Source organism: Xenopus tropicalis, chromosome 4 (assembly GCF_000004195.4).
Source record: "Xenopus tropicalis strain Nigerian chromosome 4, UCB_Xtro_10.0, whole genome shotgun sequence".
Lineage (NCBI taxonomy): Eukaryota > Metazoa > Chordata > Amphibia > Anura > Pipidae > Xenopus > Xenopus tropicalis.
The window spans coordinates 12,381,881-12,407,223 of NC_030680.2; the positions used below are offsets into that span (position 1 = coordinate 12,381,881).

The 25,343-nt window shown below is 44.2% G+C and overlaps 1 protein-coding gene and 1 long non-coding RNA gene across 3 annotated transcripts in view; one reads left to right on the top strand and one right to left on the bottom strand.

Moving 5' to 3' along the window:
* Positions 1 to 5,747: 5,747 nt before the first annotated feature.
* LOC116410259 lies at positions 5,748 to 6,592 on the top strand. Its single transcript, XR_004222213.1, has 3 exons — positions 5,748 to 5,789; positions 5,877 to 5,955; positions 6,493 to 6,592. It is a non-coding gene; the product is annotated as an uncharacterized LOC116410259 (long non-coding RNA).
* Positions 6,593 to 9,383: 2,791 nt separating this feature from the next.
* Positions 9,384 to 25,343, bottom strand: part of LOC116410254 (embryonic protein UVS.2-like) — a 32,189-nt gene continuing 16,229 nt past the window's right edge. Inside the window, exons 2-14 of one of the 2 annotated variants that reach the window (XM_031900464.1) lie at positions 24,952 to 25,153; positions 24,653 to 24,790; positions 19,313 to 19,372; positions 18,892 to 19,023; positions 16,884 to 17,001; positions 13,457 to 13,635; positions 12,630 to 12,711; positions 12,283 to 12,410; positions 12,071 to 12,186; positions 11,400 to 11,607; positions 10,476 to 10,594; positions 9,858 to 10,080; positions 9,384 to 9,755 (exon numbers count right to left, since the gene is read on the bottom strand). In XM_031900464.1, coding sequence (XP_031756324.1) covers positions 9,742 to 9,755; positions 9,858 to 10,080; positions 10,476 to 10,594; positions 11,400 to 11,607; positions 12,071 to 12,186; positions 12,283 to 12,410; positions 12,630 to 12,711; positions 13,457 to 13,635; positions 16,884 to 17,001; positions 18,892 to 19,023; positions 19,313 to 19,372; positions 24,653 to 24,790; positions 24,952 to 25,153 — 1,719 coding nt within the window. In that variant the 3' untranslated portion in view covers positions 9,384 to 9,741. Of the gene's footprint in view, positions 9,756 to 9,857; positions 10,081 to 10,475; positions 10,595 to 11,399; positions 11,608 to 12,070; positions 12,187 to 12,282; positions 12,411 to 12,629; positions 12,712 to 13,456; positions 13,636 to 16,883; positions 17,002 to 18,891; positions 19,024 to 19,312; positions 19,373 to 20,694; positions 20,723 to 21,797; positions 22,525 to 24,652; positions 24,791 to 24,951; positions 25,154 to 25,343 lie in introns of those variants that run through there. The other variant, XM_031900465.1, reaches the window with a different exon arrangement.

The following is a 25,343-nucleotide window of genomic DNA, read 5'->3' on the forward strand; positions in this document are numbered from 1 at the left end:
AACACGGTTTGACACCTCATTCATGGGTCTTCAACAAACGGTGGTTAATTGCCCCCCTGCAGGGGCAATTAACCGTCCACCCCTCAGAAAGGTCATAGCACCCCATTCCCGAATAAGCCACACGGTTTGACACCTCATTCATGGGTCTATGACAAACGGTGGTTAATTGCCCCCTGCTGGGGCAATTAACCGCCCACCCCTCAGAAAAGTCATAGCACCCCATACCCGAATAAGCCGCACGGTTTGACACCTCATTCATGGGTCTACGACAAACGGTGCTTAATTGCCCCCTGCTGGGGCAATTAACAGCCCACCCCTCAGGAAAGTCATCGCACCCCATTCCCGAATAAGCCGCACGGTTTGACACCTCATACATGGGTCTACTTCTAACGGTGGTTAATTGCCCCCTGCAGGGGATATTAACCGTCCACCCCTCAGAAAAGTCATAGCACCCCATTCCTGAATAAGCCGCACGGTTTGACACCTCATTCATGGGTCTACAACAAACGGTGGTTAATTGCCCCCTGCTGGGGCAATTAACCGCCAACCTCTCAGAAATGTCATAGCACCCCATTCCCGAATAAGCCGCAAGGTTTGACACCTCATTCATGGGTCTACAACAAACAGTGGTTAATTGCCCCCTGCTGGGGCAATTAACCTCCCACCCTCTAGAAAAGTCATAGCACCCCATTCCCAAATAAGCCGTGCGGTTTGACACCTCATTCATGGGTCTACGACAAACTTTGCGGTACTCAGTCAAAGTTGGTCTCAATCTTAAGTCTATGGGTGGAGAATTGCCTCCTGCTGGGGCTATTAACCGCCCACCCTTCAGAAATGTCATAGCACCCCATTCCCGAATAAGCCGCACGGTTTGACACCTCATTCATGGGTCTACGACAAACGGTGGTTAATTGCCCCCTGCTGGGGCAATTAACCTCCCTCCCCTTAGAAAAGTCATAACACCCCATTCCCGAATAAGCCGCACGGTTTGACACCTCATTCATGGGTCTACAACAAACTAGTTATTTGCCACAATCCCCATTATAAGTCAATGGGGCAAATTTGGGGACCACTCTTGCCCCGGGGGTAAAACTTATACCCTTGTGCGGGGTATCTTCTGACACAGGTTGCAAACCTCTTCAAATGTGGTAAATTTCACGTTTCTAACCAATTCCCTCTCTGCGCTACAATCCCTCACAGTCGGCCTCAATGTTAAGTCAATGGGATTTATTATACAGACATTAACCCATCGCTGCCTGTGCAGGAATACAGATCTGCCATTTCAACTGCCATCTGTAACATGACACCCATTCCCAGCTGGGGCTGGTCACGTGACATTGTTATTCCAACCCTATGTAACTATATGTGTGTAACCCACATTCCCAGGCCCCAGTTGCACGTGTGATGTCACAATGGTTTGAACCTCAGAAAGGTTGGAGTCAATGTAATTAGAGTTTGTTGTGAGTGATGTCGTTGTGATGTCACAATGTCACAGTCAAAGTGCCCAAGCAGCGGCCAAACTGGCTCATTCTTGATCAGGTGACTGAGGTAGGTGGAGCTCTAGGGGTGTTGGTGCCAACGTTAGCAGGAATAAGAGATAATAATAACGAATCAGTTTAATACTGGCGCTGTGGGGGCTTTGGTGTATTGTTTTTTCGAAATGGCACAAAAATTCGGAAACAATTTGTCAAAAAAAATTGACGGACATGAAAAGAAATGTTGCGCGTCGTGTTTCTGACCCACACAGCAATTTTTTTGACAGTTTCACTCATTTTTCACTCACTAATTACTGTAACTAAAGGGATATTTCTGTTTGTCTCCATAGAGAGAAAGTGAGAGAAAATGTTTCGGCGTTTACTTTCGTTTTTGCCTTGCGTGCCGAGGGTAAGTACTTTATTCTTTTTACTCTAATATCACTCATATAGTGCTATTCATAGCCTTGCTATATACAGGTATAGGACCCGTTATCCAGAATGCTCGGGACCTGAGGCTTTCCGGATAAGGAGTCTTTCCGTAATTGGGATCTCCACACCTTAAGTCTACTAAAAAGTTATTTAAACATCATTTAAACCCAATAGGGCTGTTCTGCCCCAATAAGGGGTAATTATTTCTTAGTTGGGATCAAGTACAGGTACTGTTTTATTATTACAGAGAAAAGGGAATCATTTAACCATGAAATAAACCCAATAGGGCTGTTCTGCCCCAAAAAGGGGTAATTATATCTTAGTTGGGATCAAGTACAGGTACTGTTTCTTTCTGGATAACGGGTTTTCGTATAAGGGATCCTATACATATATATATATTATTGTAGGGAGACCAGATCACTTGAAAATTCAGGGACACGTCTAATAAATCCATGTTGCAGGGCGGCACTGATTGCAGTTTCAGACGTGTCCCTGAATTCCCAAGGGATCTGCTCGCCCTATTGTATTGCTGAATTCATTCTACTTTGCCTATTTGCTCATTTCCTTTGATAATAAAACCTTTTTTTATTCTTCTCTAGAAAAAACGGAATAAACCCCCGAGAGAATTTCTTGCGGTAAGCAGAGAATAACTGGTTAACCCAATATAAAATTCCCACGTTACTATTTGCCCTATTCCAGCCATTGCATTTACAATCTGTTTGCCTTTTTCTCATTAATTTTTGTAATAAAACGTGTTTTTATTCTTCCTAGATTGAAAAAGATGAAGCCGATGTGGTCGTCGTGGTAAGCAGGGAGGAACTGGTTAACACAATATAATGATCACACTTTGCTCACTATTTGTGCTTTTCCAGCCATTTCATTTACTATTATTTTTGGCCATTTTTGCTCGTTTATTCTTGTAATAAAACATGATTTTATCCTTCCTAGAACCACCAAGACGAACCCGCCGGCGACATCATTGTGGTAAGCAGCAATTTGGCCAAATGTAAAAAACACAACTTTCCTGGTTATTTGTGTTACTGAAACCTTATTATTTACTGACCTATAGATTTATATGTGACTTTGTCACAGGCCCTTAATAACGCTGAGAATTTACTGGTATATTCACTACTGACCCCATTCCCCCATCATTTCTACTTTCCCACTTTTATATCTAAATCTACAAAATCATTCATTACCACAAACCATATCTGGCACATTCTATAACATATCAATATATATAATAGATTATTATTGGCTGAAACCCTTTTCAATATGTTTGGTTCCCTGGCAAGAGACAGCCCCTTCCCCTTTGAATTCATATCAGAATAAATTCATGTACAGACTGCATTTATTTATACACATGAATGATATCTTCTCAAAAGCACTTTTTCCCCCAGTACTAAACATATCTTTAGTCATTTTGTGCCTTATATAGATCTTGATAGATGATAGGCCGTTAATTCTATAAAATAACATCACTTTGTTTATCTCATTCCCAGGCTCTTCCGGAGACCACCACCTGCCTGGTAAGCAGAAAAGGAGTTGACACCCTACATTATTGTTTGTTTTTATGAATCGCACCTTTTTAGCCCTAAAAATTGAGTATTTTACTAATTACACAATATTTCTGTGATTTACCAAGTGTAAAGACCCTAATAGAAAATGACGCAATCTAAAAGCTGTCAGTGGGAGCCGCGCTGGGCAAATTGTAGCCTTTATTGAATATTTGGCTCAAGGGGTTTCCATGATTTGTATTGTTTGTAAGCACATGGAAATTCTTGTGAAAATGAGGATTGAGGTTTTTGGTGAAAAATCCAGAAATGTGTGAATCTGATTTATTTTCCTCTCTTAATCAGGTTCCGTCGGTTGGATGTGGCATTGACATCTGCCCAGAGCCGCCGACCCCTGAGACCAACATCTGCCAGGTAAGTAGTAAAGGAACTATTTTATTTGCTGAAACTGAGTTAATTAATGATAATGAGCTACAGAACTATAGTAAGTTGATCCCATAACTAATCGTATCGCTCTTCATCAGGAGGAACCAGAGCAGATTGCTGAGCCTGGCGAGGAGATTGAGGTAAGCATAAAGGTGCCCATACACTATAAGATCCGCTCGCTTGGCGATGTCGCCAAGCAAGTGGATCTTCACCCGATATCCCCACCTATGGGTGGGCGATATCGGGTAGCAAGAAACTTAAAAAAAAATAATCCGATCGTTTGGCCCTGGGGCCAAACGATCAGATTACATTTGTGGTTATGGGGCAGTCGGTTCGGGGACCGCATCAACGAGCCGATACGGTCCCCGATCCGACTGGATTTTCTAACCTGGCCGATCGAGATCTGGCCAATTTCAGGCCAGATATCGGTCAGGCTGGCCGCTCTGTTCTGCCCATACACAGGCCGATTAGCTGCCGAATCAGTCCAAGGGACCCATATCGGCAACTATAGTCGGCCCGTGTATGGGGACCTTTAGGCTAATAGAGAGGGATAAATACAAATCAAAGTCACTTATCAGCCAATCGGCTTATTTACAACAGAAATCATACAACCTCGCTCATCTCTTTCATTTCCCTTTCTTACCCAGGAGCGCCCAGAAACACCCGGGGCTCAGACTCGCCAGGTAAGAAGGAATAATTGTTTCTGCTCTCTTACACTTTAGCAGCCATATTAATGTCATTCCTACCGTGTCCCTTTGTCATATTTATACCCTGTCTCAGAATCCTCATTACTACATTGAATTGATCTGATCTGGGCCTTTTCTATTTCTTAACCAGGAGGAACCAGCTGAGACTCCCACTGACACTAACACCTGTCAGGTAAGTAAAAGGGAAGGGAGACATATTGTGAAAATGGCGCCACTCAGTATTATATTACTTTCCTTTATACAAGTTTTATCTCAGAATGATTTATGGGGCTAAATTAACACAATATTATTCTTTTTTTCGCCAAAACTAGGAGGGAGCAGGCGACGCTCTGCCGCAGGTAAGCAGCAATGGGCACAATATGTTACGTTTATATGTTGTGTTGCGCTGCAATAAGGAGTTTAACTGAACTGAGTTTAATCCCCTTTTTCTGTATTCCCATTAGGACTGTCAGGAGCCTGAAAAGAGCCAAGATGACGTAAGCAGAAAAAATACCTTTTACAAACTTTGCGTTCAGTTGCGCTGTGAAATATTTGTTTCTGATCTTCTCTCTGTTTTATCCAGGAAGAACACCACCATTCGTCATCATTCCCCTTCCACCATTGCTATCACTGCAAGGTAAGCAGAAAATAATCAATGAATGGAAAAGTGCAATTAAAGACATTGTAAAGATTTGTTTGATCATATTCTGTACTGATCTGAGTTTTCTTATCTTAACCAGGAGAATCGAAGGGGCATGCCTCCGTGTCAGCCCATCAAAGTCTTTGGGGTAAGCAGCAAAGACAATTATATTACAATTTCAATCCCGGCATCAGATCGCCCTACAGAACATTCACTTTAGCATCTTCTCTAGGGAACTGAGTTAATGTAGTTCTGTGGGGCTGAATTAATGGGAATAGTTTTATAGGTTGGGTTAGACTGTCGTCAGACTGTCGTCTAAAGATTGTAACTGACTTTATTTTTAATCCCCTTTTCCTGTCTTTTCAACAGCCAACATCATCGGAGGAATCCAGTGACAGTGACCATTCCTGTCACTGTGAGGTAAGCAGAAAATAATCAATGAACGGATGAAAGTGCAATGAAAGAAATGTTAAAGATTTGTTTTATCATATTCTGTACTGATCGGAGTTGATCTCATAAAATAATGTTTTCTTATCTTAACCAGGAGAACCGAAGGGACATGCCCCCATTCGAGCCCTATTTTGATTCTGGGGAGTCATCAGGGGAGAGCAGTGACAGTGTAAGCAGAAAAAGAAAACTGTTACAAACTTTGTATTCATTTGCCCTGTGAAATATTCATTTTTCATCTTCTCTCTTTTATAACCAGGATGAACAACTGAGCGAGGAGGGAGCCCCCTCCGAGCTAATCTGGATGAGCTCTCTGAGCTCACTGTTCTTTGTGTGAGGTAGGGATAATATTACCTACTGTACCCATTATATATATTACTGGCTCATTTGTTGGGGAATTGGTTAGTTCTTCTACATTGAATAAACTCACATATCAAATTCTCTTCTTATTTATTAATATGGAAAACTCTTTCACATAAAAAAAACTCAAATACCTCGAATTAACTAATTTGTAAAAAATATGGCACAACTTTGCCCAGGGCAACTCCCATTTACTTCTATATAAACTCACTCGCATTTAGATGGTGAAGTTTTACATTGGAGTTTTAAGGTTTTTTGCACTTAATAACAGACATTTGAGTTTTCGAAGCATAATTCCAATTTGAGGTTCTTTGAGCGCAAAATATCTTAAATTGTGAAAAAAAAATCAAACTCGAACTATTTATAAATTCCCCATATATGTGAGAACCCGACTAAAATGTTACCTAAGATAATGGTACCCCAACAATGAATTATTCCTTGTCCTTTATATATTTATTTCAACATTTTATCTAATACACTGAATTCATATGATAAATCCTTTTTCTCTTCCTCAGGTGGCGCAAAAACATCTGCCGAGCTGTAACACCTGCTCTATCTAGTAGAATTAGGTCTGAAGCAACTGGACTTTTCCCAGTTCATCTTGGAAACGTTTCCCCAACACATCCACTCGGCTTCTTCAGTTCAGATGGCAGGTAGGGAATTCCCCGGCACTTGAACCCTTGAGGGTAGTACACTCACAGACATCCAATCACAATGGTTCTATTGAACGTATTCAGTTAGGGGTTGGCTGAAACTGACAGGGGTAAGAAGGTGAGATCCAGTCACAGTGGTACCATGATTCTTATTGATGAGGGTGTTAATCCTTCAAAGTACATGACTGGAAGTGTGAACTGCTGTGAAACTGCTGCATACCGCCCTGATGACTGATCCGCAAGCCAGAGGGAAAGAAAGAGGCAGCAGGAATCAACATCAGTGAAACTTGTAGAAATCAGTAAGAAGGTCCGAGCGGGACATAAAAAGAGACAGAGAGACAAATGGCTAACTAGCAAGTAACCTCTACCTTGGCTGCAGGGGAGAGAGAGGCATTGCAGGACATTCAAGTAACTGCCCGGGACAGCTGGCTGTGCTATAGAAAGCGGCACTGTAAAGCGCCATTGTATGTTGATGATAAGCAGAGTGAGGAAACGGCTGAAAAAAGACACCGCCCTCAACAGCAGAACAAAGCTGAATCCAGAACAAGTTTGTTCCTTACTGGGCCTGTGTCTCAATACCACCTACTTCAAGCACAATGGAGTTTTCTATGGACAAAAACATGGTGGTGTTATGGGTTTGCCTGTGTCTCCAGTTCTACTGAACTGGTTCATGGAAAAAGTGGAAAAGAAAGCCCTGGGCACCTTCAAGGGAACTGAAAGAGCAGTACTTGCTTTTTGATTCCCACCGCCCTTTGGAACATACAACTTGGCGTTATTAGGACTTGACACTATTGGGCTGATACAGCAGAACAAAGCTGAATCCAGAACAAGTTTGTTCCTTACTGGGCCTGTGTCTCAATACCACCTACTTCAAGCACAATGGAGTTTTCTATGGACAAAAACATGGTGGTGTTATGGGTTTTCCTGTGTCTCCAGTTCTACTGAACTGTTACATGGAAGAAGTGGAAAAGAAAGCCCTGGGCACCTTCAAGGGAACTGAAAGAGCAGTACTTGCTGTTTGGTTCCCACCGCCCTTTGGAACATAAACTTGGCGTTATTTGGACTTTATACCATTGGGCCGAAACTGTGGCACCCAATGCAGAGGCTGAAGAGAAGGAATACAAACCTCTAAAAGGAGCTCTGAGAACTTGTGGGTCCCCAGACTGGGCCTTTATGGAAACTGAATCAAAGACAAGTAGTGATGAGCAATGTTGTTCGGCAGACATGGATTTGCAGTGAATTTGTGCATTTCGCAATTACCAAATTGTTTTGCCACGGAAAAATTGGTCGCCTGGTAAAAAAAGTTGTGGTCGTGTCAAATTGGGCGCAGTCCCAGCGATTTCACAACAGTTCACACTTCCAGGCATGTACTTCGAAGGATTAACACCCGCATCAATGGGAATCATGGTACCACTGTGACTGGATGTCACCTTCTTACCCCTGTCAGTTTCAGCCAACCCCTAACTGGATACGTTTAATGGAATCATTGGGATTGGATGTCTGTGACTGTTCTACCCTCAAGGGTTTAAGTGCCGGGGAATTCCCTACCTGCCATCTGAACTGAAGAAGCCGCTCGGATGAGTTGGGGAAACGTTTCCAAGATAGACTCGGAAAAATACAGTTGTTTTACACTTAATTCTGCTACAAGGCAGCCATCGGGGGGTGGGGTAGGGGCACAGGGGCCCATTTGTCATCCTCGGGCCCCACAATAACATCTTAATAACATCTGGTCCCCGATGGCTAGCCTCCTCTGCAGCAAAGGAAAGAAATATGGAATTCAGAAAACACTTGCAAGCGTTGGTAAGTGCATCTGATGCTAAATCAAATAGAAGTCGCCCTTCAAACAGAAGGCTGACAACAATATTAAATCTTTTCTCTTTTTGTAAAGAGACAGATTTATACAATAAATGTTCCATTGTTGTGTGACATTGAGCGGCTCTGTTTGCTTATTAGAGAGACAGGGAAAGGTTGGGGGAACAGGGAGGGGGGACTGGAGTTTTGCTTTGCTGAGACACCCGAGAAACTATGGGGGGGGCATTTACTAACCGGCTTTTTGGGGTCAGACGCAAAAATGTCTCAAACCCATTAAAAGTTGTGGGGAAAAAGTTGCAACTTTGTTTTCAACATTTTTCCGATTTGACTATGTAATTTCACTGCAGGATTCTGCTGGAGAAGCTCTATAAGAACTTTTACTTAATGTAACATTATGCACTCTAATAACCAAAAAAAACTATTTTATATTTGGTGTTAGTGTCCCTTGATCCAAAAAAAAGACCTTGGGTCTCACATTTTACTAACCATTTTCAGTTGTGTAGCAGCCCCCTATTGTTTAAATGGCCAAAATATGTTTGTGTGTTTTAATTGGGCACAAATCTAAGCACATAATCAGTTTAGTGGCAAAACGAGGTTTATTCACACAATTAAATAAAAACAATGTATATTATATAAAAAGAATGTGTACTGCTTTGTACTTATATTTATAACACATTTACTTACTGGCACAGATCCTATCTGATCCCCCCATTGTAAGCAGCAGTCCTGCCCTGCTTTATGGCTGAGATTCTAGCTATCTGTATAACAGAGCATTCTGTCACAGTGGCACAGATCCTATCTGATCCCCCCCCATTGTAAGCAGCAGTCCTGCCCTGCTTTATGGCTGAGATTCTAGCTATCTGTATAACAGAGCATTCTGTCACAGTGGCACAGATCCTATCTGATCCCCCCCATTGTAAGCAGCAGTCCTGCCCTGCTTTATGGCTGAGATTCTAGCTATCTGTATAACAGAGCATTCTGTCACAGTGGCACAGATCCTATCTGATCCCCCCATTGTAAGCAGCAGTCCTGCCCTGCTTTATGGCTGAGATTCTAGCTATCTGTATAACAGAGCATTCTGTCACAGTGGCACAGATCTGATCCCCATTGTAAGCAGCAGTCCTGCCCTTATATTTCTAAAGAGAAATAAGACATTCTGAACACATATTTCAAAATTGCTATGTTCTACTCGACCATCTAAGGACATAAATGCTTGCTAAGATATCCAAGATGTTTAGGATTCAATATGAATGACATCTGAATCACCAGGGGAATTGGATCCATATTCTAAGTTGCATTTCAGGATATAGGCACTGCAAATAGAAAATACATGATTGGGTGATGATCAGTAAAGTGGCAGAATGTTACATGGAGTTGGCCAGAGACTTATCATAACGTTGCTACTCAATACCCACCAAAACTGTATGTCAGCACAAAGCCGGGCGCTTGCTCTGTTTGATCACTGATGAACCTGAGGAACATGTTCTGACCAGTGGAGGTGGCCGAAAGGGTGAACAGGGGTCCACAGAATGTTTTCAGGAGGGGTGCGTTAGTGGAAGTCCCATCATACACAGACAGGTAATCATTGCTACATGTGTGGCTATTTTGTGTATAGAAACTGATCTTGCTCAGTGAGACCTAGAAGACAGAAGGAACAGTAGAAGTCTGAGCAGAGGCTGGTGCTTTTACATTCTGTAAACAGGTAGAGACCTGAAGGGATTTGTCCCTGGAGCAGTGCAACTTACACTATTGGTTTTTTTTTAGATTTCATGATATAAGCACTATTAAAAAATATGAATGTGTTTCAAGGGCGCCCCCTGCTGTTCCAGCCTCCATGAAGGCCAGGCAGAATGGCTAAAGCTTAATTCACTGAAACAGGATCCATCTTCTTATGTTTCCCTGCTCAGTTATACACTCCTGTAACCACAAAGCTGGGCCCTACTGGGATCTTGCCCTCCCTCTCCTGGCAGGATCATTGCATGTCTATCAAATCAGAGAATTAATTTATATATTGGATGAGAGTATCTCCTTACCTTATGGGAAGCCGGAGCAGTGATGATATAGGAACAGTTGCTATTAGGGGGGTAATTCTTGGGGTATCCAGGAGAAGTGATGTTCCTTGATGGGGTGTAATAAGTGCCTCCACATTTCACTGGTAGAAACAGAAAGAAAGCGCATTAACAGGATCCCTCATTTATCAGCTTCTCATCTAATATATATGGATTAGGGGACTCGAAGACGATTGACCAATAACAGAAATTCTAGCAAGTCAGTCGGACCCAGAAACCCATTTCCAGAACAGAGTTTCAGGCAATGGGCTTCTAACAGAGTTTCACATTGCAGCCAATAGAAAGGGGTCCTACGAAGCAATGAGAGAAGGCTTTTGTCGTTGGCTTTACTGGTGCCCCATATTTGATGCTTTAGGTGCCATTACTTTATTACGTGCTCCCTACTGAGCCAGTTTCCTTGTGTAACATACAATGAAATAACAACTATACTGTACCTTATTTCCCTTTTGTGTGTATCTACTCCCTAGATTCTATGAAGGTCTTCCTGCAGTTTCAGTCTTTCTTGCAATCCATTAGCCATTATTCACCTCCTATCACCTGCTTGTAGAGTTATAACACTCTAACAGAAAGCTGAAAAGTGATGCCTGGGGGGTGGCCGCGGATGTGGCACCACTTTGGTCAACTTAGGGTGGCAAATGGGCCTAAACCTCTCTGATTGTGGTTCTATGGCCCAAGAGTCGTGCAATATTGGGTTTGAGAACATGAATGGAATGCTACATTTATAGTATTATCAGGAACGAGTATGTTCATTGGTTGTACAGAGTAATACTATTGGCAGCATAGTTCAGTGGGGTGTAGTGGCCCTTTAAGAACCACCAGAGTATATATTTCCCCCCAGTATGATATGTATCTAATACAACGGCGGCACTGTAGCCAACCCATACTCACCTGTACTGTACGAGGCACTGAAACCAGTCGCTTTAAGGTTTTTACTACCGACAAACTCCACTAACATCATACTTGATGAGGCGATCAGTGCAGGAACGCGTTCCAGTAGAAGCGGGGAAGTTCTGGTGCGCCCATCATAAACTCTAATGTAGTCAGAGGCACAGTTTGGGGCAGATTGGAGATTAAAGGCAGCGAACGTCAGGGTTACCTGCAGGGGCAACGTTAATGTCAGCGTGTGTTAAAGGGAAACTATACCTTCCTGTATTTAATAATAGACTTACATATTTAATCCATTTTATATACTATGAAGTAAGCAATACTGATGGATGTTTTTGCCTTCCAATTTTGCCTTTTTCAAATGGGAGTCACGGACCCTGGCTAAGAAAAAGCTGTGGCCCTTTGAGGCTGTAGTTTGGTCATTTGTCTCTTGTTATTGTTCCTGTCTAATTCCTCTCCCATTCATTTTCCATTCTCTCATTCAAACCCCTGTGTGCTTGCTAGGGTAGGTTTGATCCTAACCTGATGTTCTTGGGGTGTCACTTTGTTTTGCCTCAATATAAGGAGCCCCTCACATATAGTATGCCTAGAATAAACAGTGATTTAGATTAAGCAACCCTGAACCAAGATAGAAATAGAAGAAAATGAAGTATATGAAGTAATAGATTGATCACCAAATCGGACGGTGCCTGGATGACCCACACACACTTGGCATTATTTGGGTAAGGAGATGGATAATTGGCTGAGGTGACAGTTCCCTTGGCATCAGTAAGGAGAGAACTACAGACATCTGAAAGGGAAAATATGTATTAGGAATCATTAGAATGGTCCATAAAATACAGAGATGGGTGTAAGCCATTTACTGAGCACTTGGCTCGGTGCTTACCACACTCATAGAGCCGGTTTATCTTTATAATATCCAAGCTGGTCATTGTGCTTCCCGCTCCAATTATTATATTGGGGTTAAGCTTGGCCACTATAGTGTTTTTTCCAGTTGTGTTGCTGAAAGCCCACCTACAATAAAGGCAAGAAGTAAGTCATATAGCCACAAGGCAGCAGGAGAGGTTGTATTATCTCCACAATATATATATATTCATGTGTGGATGCATTTTCCCCACCCCAAGCTTTTGTATAGTTATTATTAGATTTGAGGCATCATCTCAAACTTTCATTATTATCTCCCGTAACCCTTCTATACTCATATACTGTATATGTATATAATGATATACTCACGCTGGGTAATGCATGATAGAGCGGTAGTCATATATTGTGTTGAGGTTGTTGGTATTCATTATCTCAAAGTTGACGATGTCACCTATCATAAACAGCAGGTCAGAAGGGCTGGGGCGTCTTTGCACCTTTAATATAAAATCAGCAACTTCCATCAAGGGGTTGGTGAGCAACATGTTGCCCTGAGCCACTGGTTGATCATCACTGTTATAGAGCATAAGGGCCCTTTAGTTTCTGGTGGAGATGGTGGGGAAAAAACCCGGTGGGCCCCGGTGGCCCAGATCCGACCCTTGCCGGCGCTCCCCTGGCCGACTGTTCCTCCCCTGACGCATTAAACGCTCATGGGAAGGACGTCGGGTGCGGGACCCTGCAGGGGGCTAAGGGAGGCTCAGCGGGGGCCCCTGTGGGGGGAGTTAGGGGGTGCGGGTGACTCAGCCAGCGGGGGCCCAGTGGGCCCTGCACCCCCCAGTCCAACCCTGGGCATTTATGCACCTTTTATATGAATTCAACAACCTCCATCAATGAAACAATACAAAGCACTCTCACCCTTCTGAAAAAAGATCCATAATACAGATGCAGGAGCATAAATACAATATATTGTCTCATAGTCTATATAGAAACAGGTACATGTTCATTATACAGGTTCAGCATAGGAATTCCCATATACTAATCATTACACTGCAGGAACAGCCCCCCTGTGCCTATACAAAGACATACTATGAAACCAGGGCACCTTATGTATTCCCCTGTACTAAGTACATCTCAGCTGGAACATTATAGAGCATGGGGGCCCTTTAGTTTCTGGTGGAGATGTTACTAACCCCACATACCTGGTGAGATGTACTGATACATTATATTAACATAGTTATCCCGGTCGCTCCTGGAGTGCTCATGTACAAAGCCCAGGGCATGGTTGAGTTCGTGCATGGTTGTCCCCTCGGAAGTACAGTAACCTTTCTCTACGGACACCACTTGGGCACCTCCTTGACGCCCCATGTAGGACCAACAGCTGGAATAAAACATAGGAAAGTTATTGACAAACTGGGTTAATAAACAGATCTTCAAACCACTTTTCACACCGATATATACAGTAGTTGCTGCAGTTGCCATTTGGCTGTACTTATTTTTGAAGTGTGAATCTTATATTGATCTGTATGGATGCAGGTTGGACTATCACTGTAAATATCTAAATACTTTGGCCTATTGCTGTAAGCATTCTAACGCAGGTTGGTCAACAACTGGGCGCATTCTAATGTCTGGTTAGCTATAGGCTGAAGCTACCACATGATCCTATTGGTTAGAGAATGGTCTATCACAGTTAGTATTCTAATGCTCCAGTTGGTTCCAGGTTGATCTAGCACTGTAAACATTCTAATGCTCTGATTGACGACAGATTGATCTAGCACTGTGATAATTTAATGCTCTGATTGGCTACAGGTTAGTCTACAACTCTAAAGGTGGCCATACACGGGCCGATTGTAGCTGCTGATAACAGTCCCTTGGACAGATTCAGCAGCTTATTGGCCCCTGTAGGGGAAACAATTACTGGCCTGCCCGACCGATATCTGGCCTGAAATCGTCCAGATATCGATGGGGCAGGTTAAAAAATTCAGTCAGATCAGGGAGCTGATGCGGTCCCCAAACCGATTGCGCCTATTTCAGTCATTATAATTCGATCGTTTGGCCCCAGGGCAGCCTACTATAGGGGCCCCACACACAGTGCCCCCAATTGCCCCCATAGACAATGCCCCATAGTAAGTGCCCCCAATAGCCCCCATAGATTGATTGAACTATCCGGGACAGCGGGATGCGCTATAAAAACCGGCGGGACAGTGTTGGGGGGTATGTTATAATATATAAAAATGTTTTTTTGGAGCAGCTGGGATGGTGCCCCCCTGGGAGTTGGTGCCCTATGCAGACTGAGTACTCTGCTTATAGGGAGCGGCGGCCCTGCCCCAGGGCCATACAACGGAATTAGCCTAAGTTCTCCCAATAACGCCCACCCGTAGGTGGGGATATCGGGAGAAGATCCCCTCGCTTGGCGACTTCGCCAGGTGAGCGGATCTTTACGTGTAGGGCCACCTTAAGCATTCTTACACTCCAATTGGCTGCAGGTTGGTTTACAACTAGGTGTATTCTAATGTTCTAGCTAACTACAGGCTGATGATCTATCACTGTAACTATTCTAATGCTCCTACTGGCTACAGGTTGATCTACCCCTATAAGCATTCTAATACCCTAATTAGCCACAGTTACTATTTGGCTGTGCTAATTTTTGAAGTCTAAATGCTGTATTGATCCATATGGAAGCAAGTTGGTCTATCACTGTGATTATATCATTACTTTGGCTACACATTGATCCACCATTGTAAGTATATAATGCTTCAATTGGTTACAGGTTGGTCTATCACTGTCAGTATTCTAATGCTTCAATTGGTTACAGGTTGGTCTATCACTGTCAGTATTCTAATGCTCTAATTGGTTACAGGTTGGTCTATCACTGTCAGTATTCTAATGCTTCAATTGGTTACAGGTTGGTCTATCACTGTCAGTATTCTAATGCTTCAATTGGTTACAGGTTGGTCTATCACTGTCAGTATTCTAATGCTCTAATTGGTTACAGGTTGGTCTATCACTGTCAGTATTCTAATGCTCTAATTGGTTACAGGTTGGTCTATCACTGTCAGTATTCTAATGCTCTAATTGGTTACAGGTTGGTCTATCACTGTCAGTATTCTAATGCCCTAATTGGTTACAGGTTGGTCTATCACTGTCAGTATTCTAATGCTCTAATTGGTTACAGGTTGGTCTATCACTGTCAGTATTCTAATGCTCTAATTGGTTACAGGTTGGTCTATCACTGTCAGTATTCTAATGCTTCAATTGGTTACAGGTTGGTCTATCACTGTCAGTATTCTAATGCCCTAATTGGTTACAGGTTGGTCTATCACTGTCAGTATTCTAATGCTCTAATTGGTTACAGGTTGGTCTATCACTGTCAGTATTCTAATGCTTCAATTGGTTACAGGTTGGTCTATCACTGTCAGTATTCTAATGCTCTAATTGGTTACAGGTTGGTCTATCACTGTCAGTATTCTAATGCTTCAATTGGTTACAGGTTGGTCTATCACTGTCAGTATTCTAATGCCCTAATTGGTTACAGGTTGGTCTATCACTGTCAGTATTCTAATGCTCTAATTGGTTACAGGTTGGTCTATCACTGTCAGTATTCTAATGCTCTAATTGGTTACAGGTTGGTCTATCACTGTCAGTATTCTAATGCTCTAATTGGTTACAGGTTGGTCTATCACTGTCAGTATTCTAATGCTCTCATTGGTTACAGGTTGGTCTATCACTGTCAGTATTCTAATGCTTCAATTGGTTACAGGTTGGTCTATCACTGTCAGTATTCTAATGCTTCAATTGGTTACAGGTTGGTCTATCACTGTCAGTATTCTAATGCTCTAATTGGTTACAGGTTGGTCTATCACTGTTAGTATTATAATGCTTCAATTGGATACAGGTTGGTCAACCACTGTGAGCATTTAATGCTTTGATTGGCTACCAGTTGGTCATAAGATTAAAATCATTTCTATAGTGTAAGTGAAGTTTATTTTGCCTGACAAACACAATAGAAAACAATTTGGAATTATTTCTTAGGGTGAAAGGGACCCTTTACCCGCCAGGCAATGGAACTCTTTATAGGCCCACCAGCCCCTTGTCTGATGTCACAAAGGGGCGGAGGCATGCACCTATAAATAGAGACTTCTGTTTTCTTGTGATATTTTTCATAATTTCCCCCCCCAAAATATATAAAATACTATGTGGTTGGTAGGGTAATTGGGAAAAGCCATAAAAAGTAAAATTTCCCCAAGAGTTATATCTACTAATTATATCTATTGTGGCTCTTCCAGGACACACCCGATGTAAGTTTCCGTAAAGGTGGCCATACACGGGCCGATTCTAGCTGCTGAAATGGGTCCCTTAGACCGATTCACCAGCTTATCGGCCCATGTAGGGGCACAAACGACAGGCCTTCCTGACCGATATCTGACCTCGGGCAGGTTAAAAAATCTAGTCGGATCGGGGACCGCATCGGCTTGTTGGACCGACTTTGCCTCTACCCGTCGTTACAATTCGATCGTTTGGTCCCAGGGCCAAACGACCGAATTAGCCTGGATTCTCCCAATATCGCCCACCCGTAGGTGGGGGATATCGGGAGAAGATCTGTTCACTTGTTGGCGCTCGTAAACGTACCCATCGCCAGATGTTATATTGACATAATCATCTTCATCAGTGTAAGGGACAAACTGCACGCAGGTCAGGGTGGCGTACACTTCCATGGCCGACGTCATTGTGTTAACTTCACTGTTACCTGTGAGAAGCAAGAGGAAAAAAAACCGTGAATTTCTGTTTATTGCACATAAGGGTGTCTGTGCATTCCATTTTAAAGGGGAAGTAAGGCATCATTAAAATAAAAACAGAGGGCTTACAGATTCTCTAAAACGAAAGATTTTTTCATTTATCGTCGGACCAAGCTTATCCTGAAACAATCATTTAAAAGTACGATTTGTCCATCAACGAAAACGACCATTTCAAGCTATATCGTCTAGTTGAAGCTGGAAACTACCTGCTTTGTCCTGCAAACAACTAGACAATGGGCAAATGTAATTGTTAATGAGATAAAAATCTTAACCTGTATGGCCATCTTGATTCTTTTGCACAACATAGTTTTCCCTATCAGCCATCTTGGTGGTATCTAACATAGGGAGATTGATAAGCAATCAAACTAAAGCAGAGATACAGTGGCAATGAGGGTATAAAACCAAGAAGAGACAGTCAAGTCATTGGCATTTATTGGGCCACCAAAAAATGTTTTATTGTGCAGTGTTGCTTTAAGACTCAAACTCCCATCATCCTTTGCTACTTGTTGAGCATTGGGTGTCCCACTATCTCTTGTATGTCCTCTTTAAAGTAAATATGCAGAAGTGCCTACCATATTCCACTCCATTCTGCAGAGCCCAGTGTGGTCACCTGACCTACTAGGGCCTAGTGGGTCTACTCGGGCTCCCCAGAAAACTTGACACCCTGGACCTACTATCACAGCCAACAGTTATATAGGTAGTATAGGCCCACAGTTAAAATAAGCAATGGCTGATGGGAATTCTCCTAGGCTGCAGCCCAGTAGGTCTTGGGTACAAGGGGTGAAGGTAGGCCAGTCCAACCCTCCACCTGAGGCACCCTTAAGGTCCCCATACACAGGCCGATTCTAGCTGCCGATATAGGTCCCTTAGACCGATTCGGCAGCTAATTGGCCCATGTATGGGCACTACCGACGGGTCTGCCCGACTGATATCTGGCCTGAAATCGGGCAGGTATCGATCGGGCAGGTTAAAAAATCTAGTCAGATTGGGGACCGCATCAGCTCGTTGATGCGGTCCCCGGACCGACTTTGCCTATACACGCCGTAATAATTAGATCCCCGGACCGACTTTGCCTATACATGCCGTAATAATTAGATCCCCGGACCGACTTTGCCTATACACGCCGTAATAATTAAATCGTTTGGCCTGGATTCTCCCAATATTACCCACCCATAGGTGGGGGATATCGGGAGAAGATCCGCTCACTTGGTGACATCGCCAAGCGAGCGGATCTTAAGGTGTATGGGCACCTTTACACAGGAGACTTCAGATTGGAAAGGTCGCCTACACAGTGAATTGACCCCATTGGCTCCCTGTAAGAGCTGGCAATAAAAACAGACCTTTCAGCATGACCATCATCAGAAATCATGGAGCCCTATGCAATTTACCTAACAGGGCCCACCCCAACCCACCATGCCCCTCATGCCCAGAAATTGCCCATTATCTACTTAAACCCTGTGGATCTTTACTTCTCTGGGGTCCTCTTTGGCATGATGTAGATTGACCTAGCTATTTGATTTTTCAAATGAACATACTAAGAGCAGGACTGCCATTGGTACCACTGTGACTGGATCTCACCTTCTTACACCTGTCAGTTTCAGCCAACCCCTAACTGAATACGATCAATGGAAGCATTGTGATTGGATGTCTGTAACTGTTCTACCCTCATGGGTTTAAATGCCGGGGAATTCCCTTCCAGTCATTTGAACTGAAGAAGCCGCTCGGATGAGTTGGGGAAACGTTTTCAAGAAAAACTCTTTTAGAATGAATTCTACTAGATACTGTATATCATGACCTGGATGAATGAGAATCTTCATAGAAATGTTGTTGGAAGAACTTACTGTATTTACTATCCAGTGTGTACGGCACATACACTGTCTCATTTGTTTTCTGCCATAAGCATTCTGTGGAGGTGATGGCACTACGTGAGACCCCAACAGCAATGTCTTCTTGAACCCGTGGGACTCCATTTCCTGATTCAAAAATAAACATAAAATGATGGCACTTGCCTTTCTTTGGAAGGACAACAGTCCTGTTCTGCTTTATGGCTATTTTTTACAATAAAGCACTGAGTCATAGATTTACATCTGAAAGACTTGGTCACTCCTAGGGTTGCTACTGGTTACCATCAGGGTTGCAACCCCAAGGATATTTTTACATGGGGCATTTGTTGACGATGTAAAATCACCTTTTGATCAGGAGACATTACCTTTCCATTGAAGGACATGGGAATCTCTGTGTGTACTCATTGCCCCAGTTTACCTTGGTTGGCTTTTAAGATCCTGCTGAAGACATCGCCCTGGCCGAAGGGATCACTTTTTCCTAGGGTGGGGGAAAAACAAATTTTGCTTTAATCTGAACATGATTGTGAGTCCATGAAAGCTCTATAGTGATATGGACATATTAAGTCATATATATTCAGGGCCGCCATCAGAAATCACAGGGCCCCTCACAACAAAATTTTCTGGGCCCCCCTCCTCCCACACCCCCAATAGCCCCTCCCCCAGTGACCCCTCCCATCAATACAAAGGACATACAGACATTGGTAGCCAGGGCCCCCTAAAACTTTGGTAGCCAGGGCCCCCTTAAAACATTGGTGGCCAGGGGTTACATTTTGCATTGGTGCCAGGGCAGGGACCCCTTAAAACATTGCTAGCCAGCCCAGGGCCCCCTAAAACATTGGTGGTCCTCCCCCAAATTACTCATACTATGGCCCGCTCCTTGCTGCTTCCTTCCGCATCCTTCAGCTCCCTACCCCCAGCATCCTCTGGCTCCCCCCCAGCATCCTCCTGTTTCTTCCCGGGCCACCCAAGAATCCTCCGGCTCTCCCCCCAGCATCCTCCTGCTTCCCCCAGGATCCTGCTGCTTCCCCCAGGGCCCCCCCAGCATCCTCCTGCTTCCCCCAGGGCCCCCCACAAGCATCCTCCAGATCCCCCTTCCCTCCCCCCAGTGGACTCCTGCTTCGTCTGGCTCCGCCTGCTTCCTCCGGCTCCGGTGGTGTCCTCCACTATGTCCCGCGGCTCCCCGCTACTTCTGTGCTTTTATAAGGTTGCGTCCTGTGCGCGTGATGTCAGTAAGCACGGGCGCAACCTTTTAAACGCGCTGATGTAGCGGGGAGCCGCGGGACATAGTGGAGGACACAACTAATGACAGGGCCTGGAGTTGATTAAAGGGGGCCCGAGCTAAGGAAACATGGCCGGGCCCCCTTTAAAGTTAAAAACGCCCGGGCCCGGGACGATTATCCCCCTGTGCCTCCCTGATGGCGGCCCTGTATATATATATATAGTATACATTGCATTGAAACAAATGGCTGGCATCATCTATTGGTGGCTGGCAGCACGAGTGCTCTACTGCCATCAGCCTATGTTGTATATCAATCCAAGCTGTCACCCTTTCCATTCCATTTCCCCGGCACTGTATTCCACTTCCATGCTGCACCCTATTCCCAGAACAGAGCTATAAAAGGCAACTTGTAAATAAATTTGTAAATAAATCTACAGCAAACCTGAACTCTGTAATTACCAGCTAAGCAAGTGATCTGGCATTCATCCTTACATTATTATTGTATACTGCAATAAGCAAGGGGCCACTTTTTAAGTTTCTGACTTATAGCAGTACATGAAATAATTAAGCAAAGCACTTACCAGTACTATTATTGGGTGACAAGGTGGCCTGAAATTAGACAAACAGCTTTAAGCATTCTGAGAATCCTCAGTAAGCAAAGCATGGGTATGGGGCAAAGGTAAGGGGCAAAGGTAAGAAGCAAAGCATGGGTATGGGGCAAAGGGAATGGTAAGAAGCAAAGCATGGGTATGGGGCAAAGGGAATGGTAAGAAGCAAAGCATGGGTATGGGGCAAAGGGAATGGTAAGAAGCAAAGCATGGGTATGGGGCAAAGGGAATGGTAAGAAGCAAAGCATGGGTATGGGGCAAAGGGAATGGAATGAAGCAAAGCATGGGTATGGGGCAAAGGTAAGAAGCAAAGCATGGGTATGGGGCAAAGGGAATGGAATGAAGCAAAGCATGGGTATGGGGCAAAGGGAATGGTAAGAAGCAAAGCATGGGTATGGGGCAAAGGGAATAATAAGAAGCAAAGCATGGGTATGGGGCAAAGGAAATGGTAAGAAGCAAAGCATGGGTATGGGGCAAAGGGAATGGTAAGAAGCAAAGCATGGGTATGGGGAAAAGGGAATGGTAAGAAGCAAAGCATGGGTATGGGGCAAAGGGAATGGTAAGAAGCAAAGCATGGGTATGGGGCAAAGGGAATAGAATGAAGAAAAGCATGGGTATGGGGCAAAGGGAATGGAATGAAGCAAAGCATGGGTATGGGGCAAAGGGAATGGTAAGAAGCAAAGCATGGGTATGGGGCAAAGGGAATGGTAAGAAGCAAAGCATGGGTATGGGGCAAAGGGAATGGGAAGAAGCAAAGCATGGGTATGGGGCAAAGGGAATGGTAAGAAGCAAAGCATGGGTATGGGGCAAAGGGAATGGAATGAAGCAAAGCATGGGTATGGGGCAAAGGGAACGGTAAGAAGCAAAGCATGGGTATGGGGCAAAGGGAATGGTAAGAAGCAAAGCATGGGTATGGGGCAAAGGGAATGGGAAGAAGCAAAGCATGGGTATGGGGCAAAGGGAACGGTAAGAAGCAAAGCATGGGTATGGGGCAAAGGGAATGGTAAGAAGCAAAGCGTGGGTATGGGGCAAAGGGAATAGCCAGAAGTGTTGGCAAAAGAGTCCATTTTACTTACCTGATACTTACTCAATGCTTGGCCAAAAAGACAGGAGATAAGGATGGCACAAATGGAGCAGACCATATTGTATTGTGCAAGCTGAGGAATTCTCCTGAACTCTCATACTGTAATTCCCAAGCCCTTATATTTAGAGCCCAGTAGCAGTGGATTGGGAGGGAAGGCAGCCGATTGGCCTCCAAGTTATACCATGTAAAAGTGCCCTCTTGTCTACAATCATAACAAATATTAATAATGGCAGCCCCCTTGGCTGAGCTGCTCTCCCTTCTCTTTGGTCGGAAACTCCTCGTCCTTGGTTATATAATATAATTTTTGTAGTTGGAGAATGATAAGTAGGTTTATCAAGGCCACAGGCCCAAACATGTAGTGTGTTATGGCTGCTCTAATAGATGACGTATAAATGCCTGCCTTGAGCTGCCTGGCTACTATTATTCCCTCGATAAAATACCAGGCACCTTCAACCAACGGCTTGAAAAAAATGTCTTTAAATGGAATAGCCGAGACTTGGGTTCTCTTTTATTCTGGGCCTTTACATAATGCTTTCTGTTAGTCCTTCCAACCCTATTCCAACATTCTGATCCAACAGATAAATAAGGTACAAAGGAGAGGTAAATACCATTGCTTTATTACCCAGCACTTTACTTCTCACATATATTGGTGTATAGGCACCATCCCAGTGCATTGTGCCTGAGTCCGAGCTTTCAGCCAGCGCTACACATTAGAACTGCTTTCAGCTAACCTATTGTTTCTCCTACTCCCATGTAACAGGAGGAGTCCCAAGCCGGACTTGGATTTCTTACTATTGAGTGCAATTCTGATACCTACTGGGAGCTGCTATCTTGCCCCCTTCCCATTGTTCTGCTGATTGGCTGCTGGGGGTGAGGGGGTGGATATCACTCCAACTTGCAGTGCAGCAGTAAAGTGTGACTGAAGTTTATCAGAGCATACTCTATAGTTATATAACTACAGAATAGACTATGCAGACCCGCTGAGGTCACTGTGCAAAGTGCAGTAGAACTTTTAACACCCCTCCCATACCAAGCAATGGACCAGTCCCAGCACCCATGTGTATACTGGTAAATAGAACAGTGTATTTCATGGTCTAGGGCAGTTCTCTTTCCATGGGGCAGATGTGGGAGCTTGGGGACTTAGCCAGTTCATTAATTTCAAAATGTTTAATGGGCAAGAGTTCCAATTAAAAGCCACAGGGCCGCCATCAGAAATCACGGGGCTCCTTACAACAAAATTTTCAACAAAATTATACAGGGAACTCTGAGTATCACTCATGTATTATAAGGGATAATGTACCCCCTACTGTAAATGATAAGGATATTAGAAGTCACTGAGGGGTTCTGTGCCCATATAAAGGCACAAGGCTGCAGGGAGTTATACAGGGAACTCTGAGTATCACTCATGTATTATAAGGGATACTGTACCCCCTACTGTAAATGATAAGGATATTAGCAGTCACTGAGGGGTTCTGTGCCCATATAAAGGCACAAGGCTGCAGGGAGTTATACAGGGAACTCTGAGTATCACTCATGTATTATAAGGGATACTGTACCCCCTACTGTAAATGATAAGGATATTAGCAGTCACTGAGGGGTTCTGTGCCCATATAAAGGCACAAGGCTGCAGGCTGAGTTATACAGGGAACTCTGAGTATTACTCATGTATTATAAGGGATAATGTACCCCCTACTGTAAATGATAAGGATATTAGCAGTCACTGAGGGGTTCTGTGCCCATATAAAGGCACAAGGCTGCAGGCTGAGTTATACAGGGAACTCTGAGTATCACTCATGTATTATAAGGGATAATGTACCCCCTACTGTAAATGATAAGGATATTAGCAGTCACTGAGGGGTTCTGTGCCCATATAAAGGCACAAGGCTGCAGGCTGAGTTATACAGGGAACTCTGAGTATCACTCATGTATTATAAGGGATAATGTACCCCCTACTGTAAATGATAAGGATATTAGCAGTCACTGAGGGGTTCTGTGACTAAAGCTTGACAAGGATTAGGCTGCACATATTTTTGAGCTTCTATACCAGCCCTTTAGTAGGGAATATCTGTGCCCCTGAAGATGCCTTTGCAGCTCCCCTTCTGCCTTTCTATTAGTTTACACCACATACACTGGGCAGTTGTCATTTGAAAGTATTTACTTCCCCTTTATCCTTTCCTGTCTCTTCCACTGTGGCACTTAATCCCAGAATTCCATGACTCCCTTGGCTTGAGCCCCACATCAGCCCAACAGACAGTGACTGTGGCATCTTACAGAAGCCCTGGCCCATAACTTACTCCGTGCAAAAGTGACCCCTAAATAGCAATGATCCAGTGGTTAATTAAAAGGGGAATAAAACCAATGTACTGACCTTCTCAGGAGGCCTGAGGTCCCACCCACCAAGCTGCTCCAAAGGGAACCCCTAGATTAGCCAGACTCAGGGTGATTTCCCCGGCTACCTGGTGCCTGGAGTAGCGGTCACAGTGCCTCAAGCCTCTACTCGTTCCTCCTCTGATAAGGGGAACAGCAGAGCCTCGTCCCAAACTGTATGTGGGGTCCTATTCATCAGCGAGGTCTGGGCTTCTGTTTGCCCACCATTGCTGGTGAGAGTGCCCCCAATGTAGCTGTGACTCCCAGGCTCCTCCTCCTTGGTAAGTGGGCAACCAACAGCTGAAGAACAACACAAACAGGGCTACTGAACATGATGTATCTGCTGCTGACCCACCAGAAGAGGACAGCCCGGACCTGGAAGGGCATCAGTATGAAGAGAAGAGGCTTGAGGGAGTTGGATCTGCTGTACCTACTGACCCATAAAGCTGCCCTACCCTGAGACCCCACTCACCAACCTACCTTCTAGGAAAGAAACACACAGTTCTCTCTTCTGGTGGTCGTACCCCAGGGAGTAGCGCAGCTTTGGGATGTGGTTGAGGCATTGGCTGAACTTCTCCACATATTCATTCTCAGGAGCCAGAGATTCCTCGTTCTTCTCTACAACAAATATACAGACACAAAAAGGCTTATGCAATGGTTACATGCCCCCCAGGCACCTCCCATAGGGGCTGCCCCCTCTATGGTTATGCCATATGAGATGCCAACCCTGGAGGCCTCAGATTAAGGGTTGGTTTGGGGATCATCTTATTATGTGATACCTGAATTTATCTTCTCTGAAATGGTTTCCACCTTTCCCTGTGGTTCCGTCTCCCCTGACTTTTCATCCTTGTTTTCCTTCGATGTTTCTTCTTTATCGCCCCCCCGCCCTATCTTGGGGCAGGGCTCCTTGCTTCTGTAGGTGTAGGGAAAGCGCAGTTTGGCTTGAGGGTGAACCAGCTCAGTGCGCTTGTATATACTCATCTGTAGGGGAGAGAAGAGCAGCAAAGAGCCCGTCAGAATCTGATCCCCCCATTGTAAGCAGCAGTCCTGCACTGCTTTATGGCTGAGATTCTAGCTATCTGTATAACAGAGCATTCTGTCACAGTGGCACAGATCCTATCTGACCCCCCCCCCCCCCATTGTAAGCAGCAGTCCTGCCCTGCTTTATGGC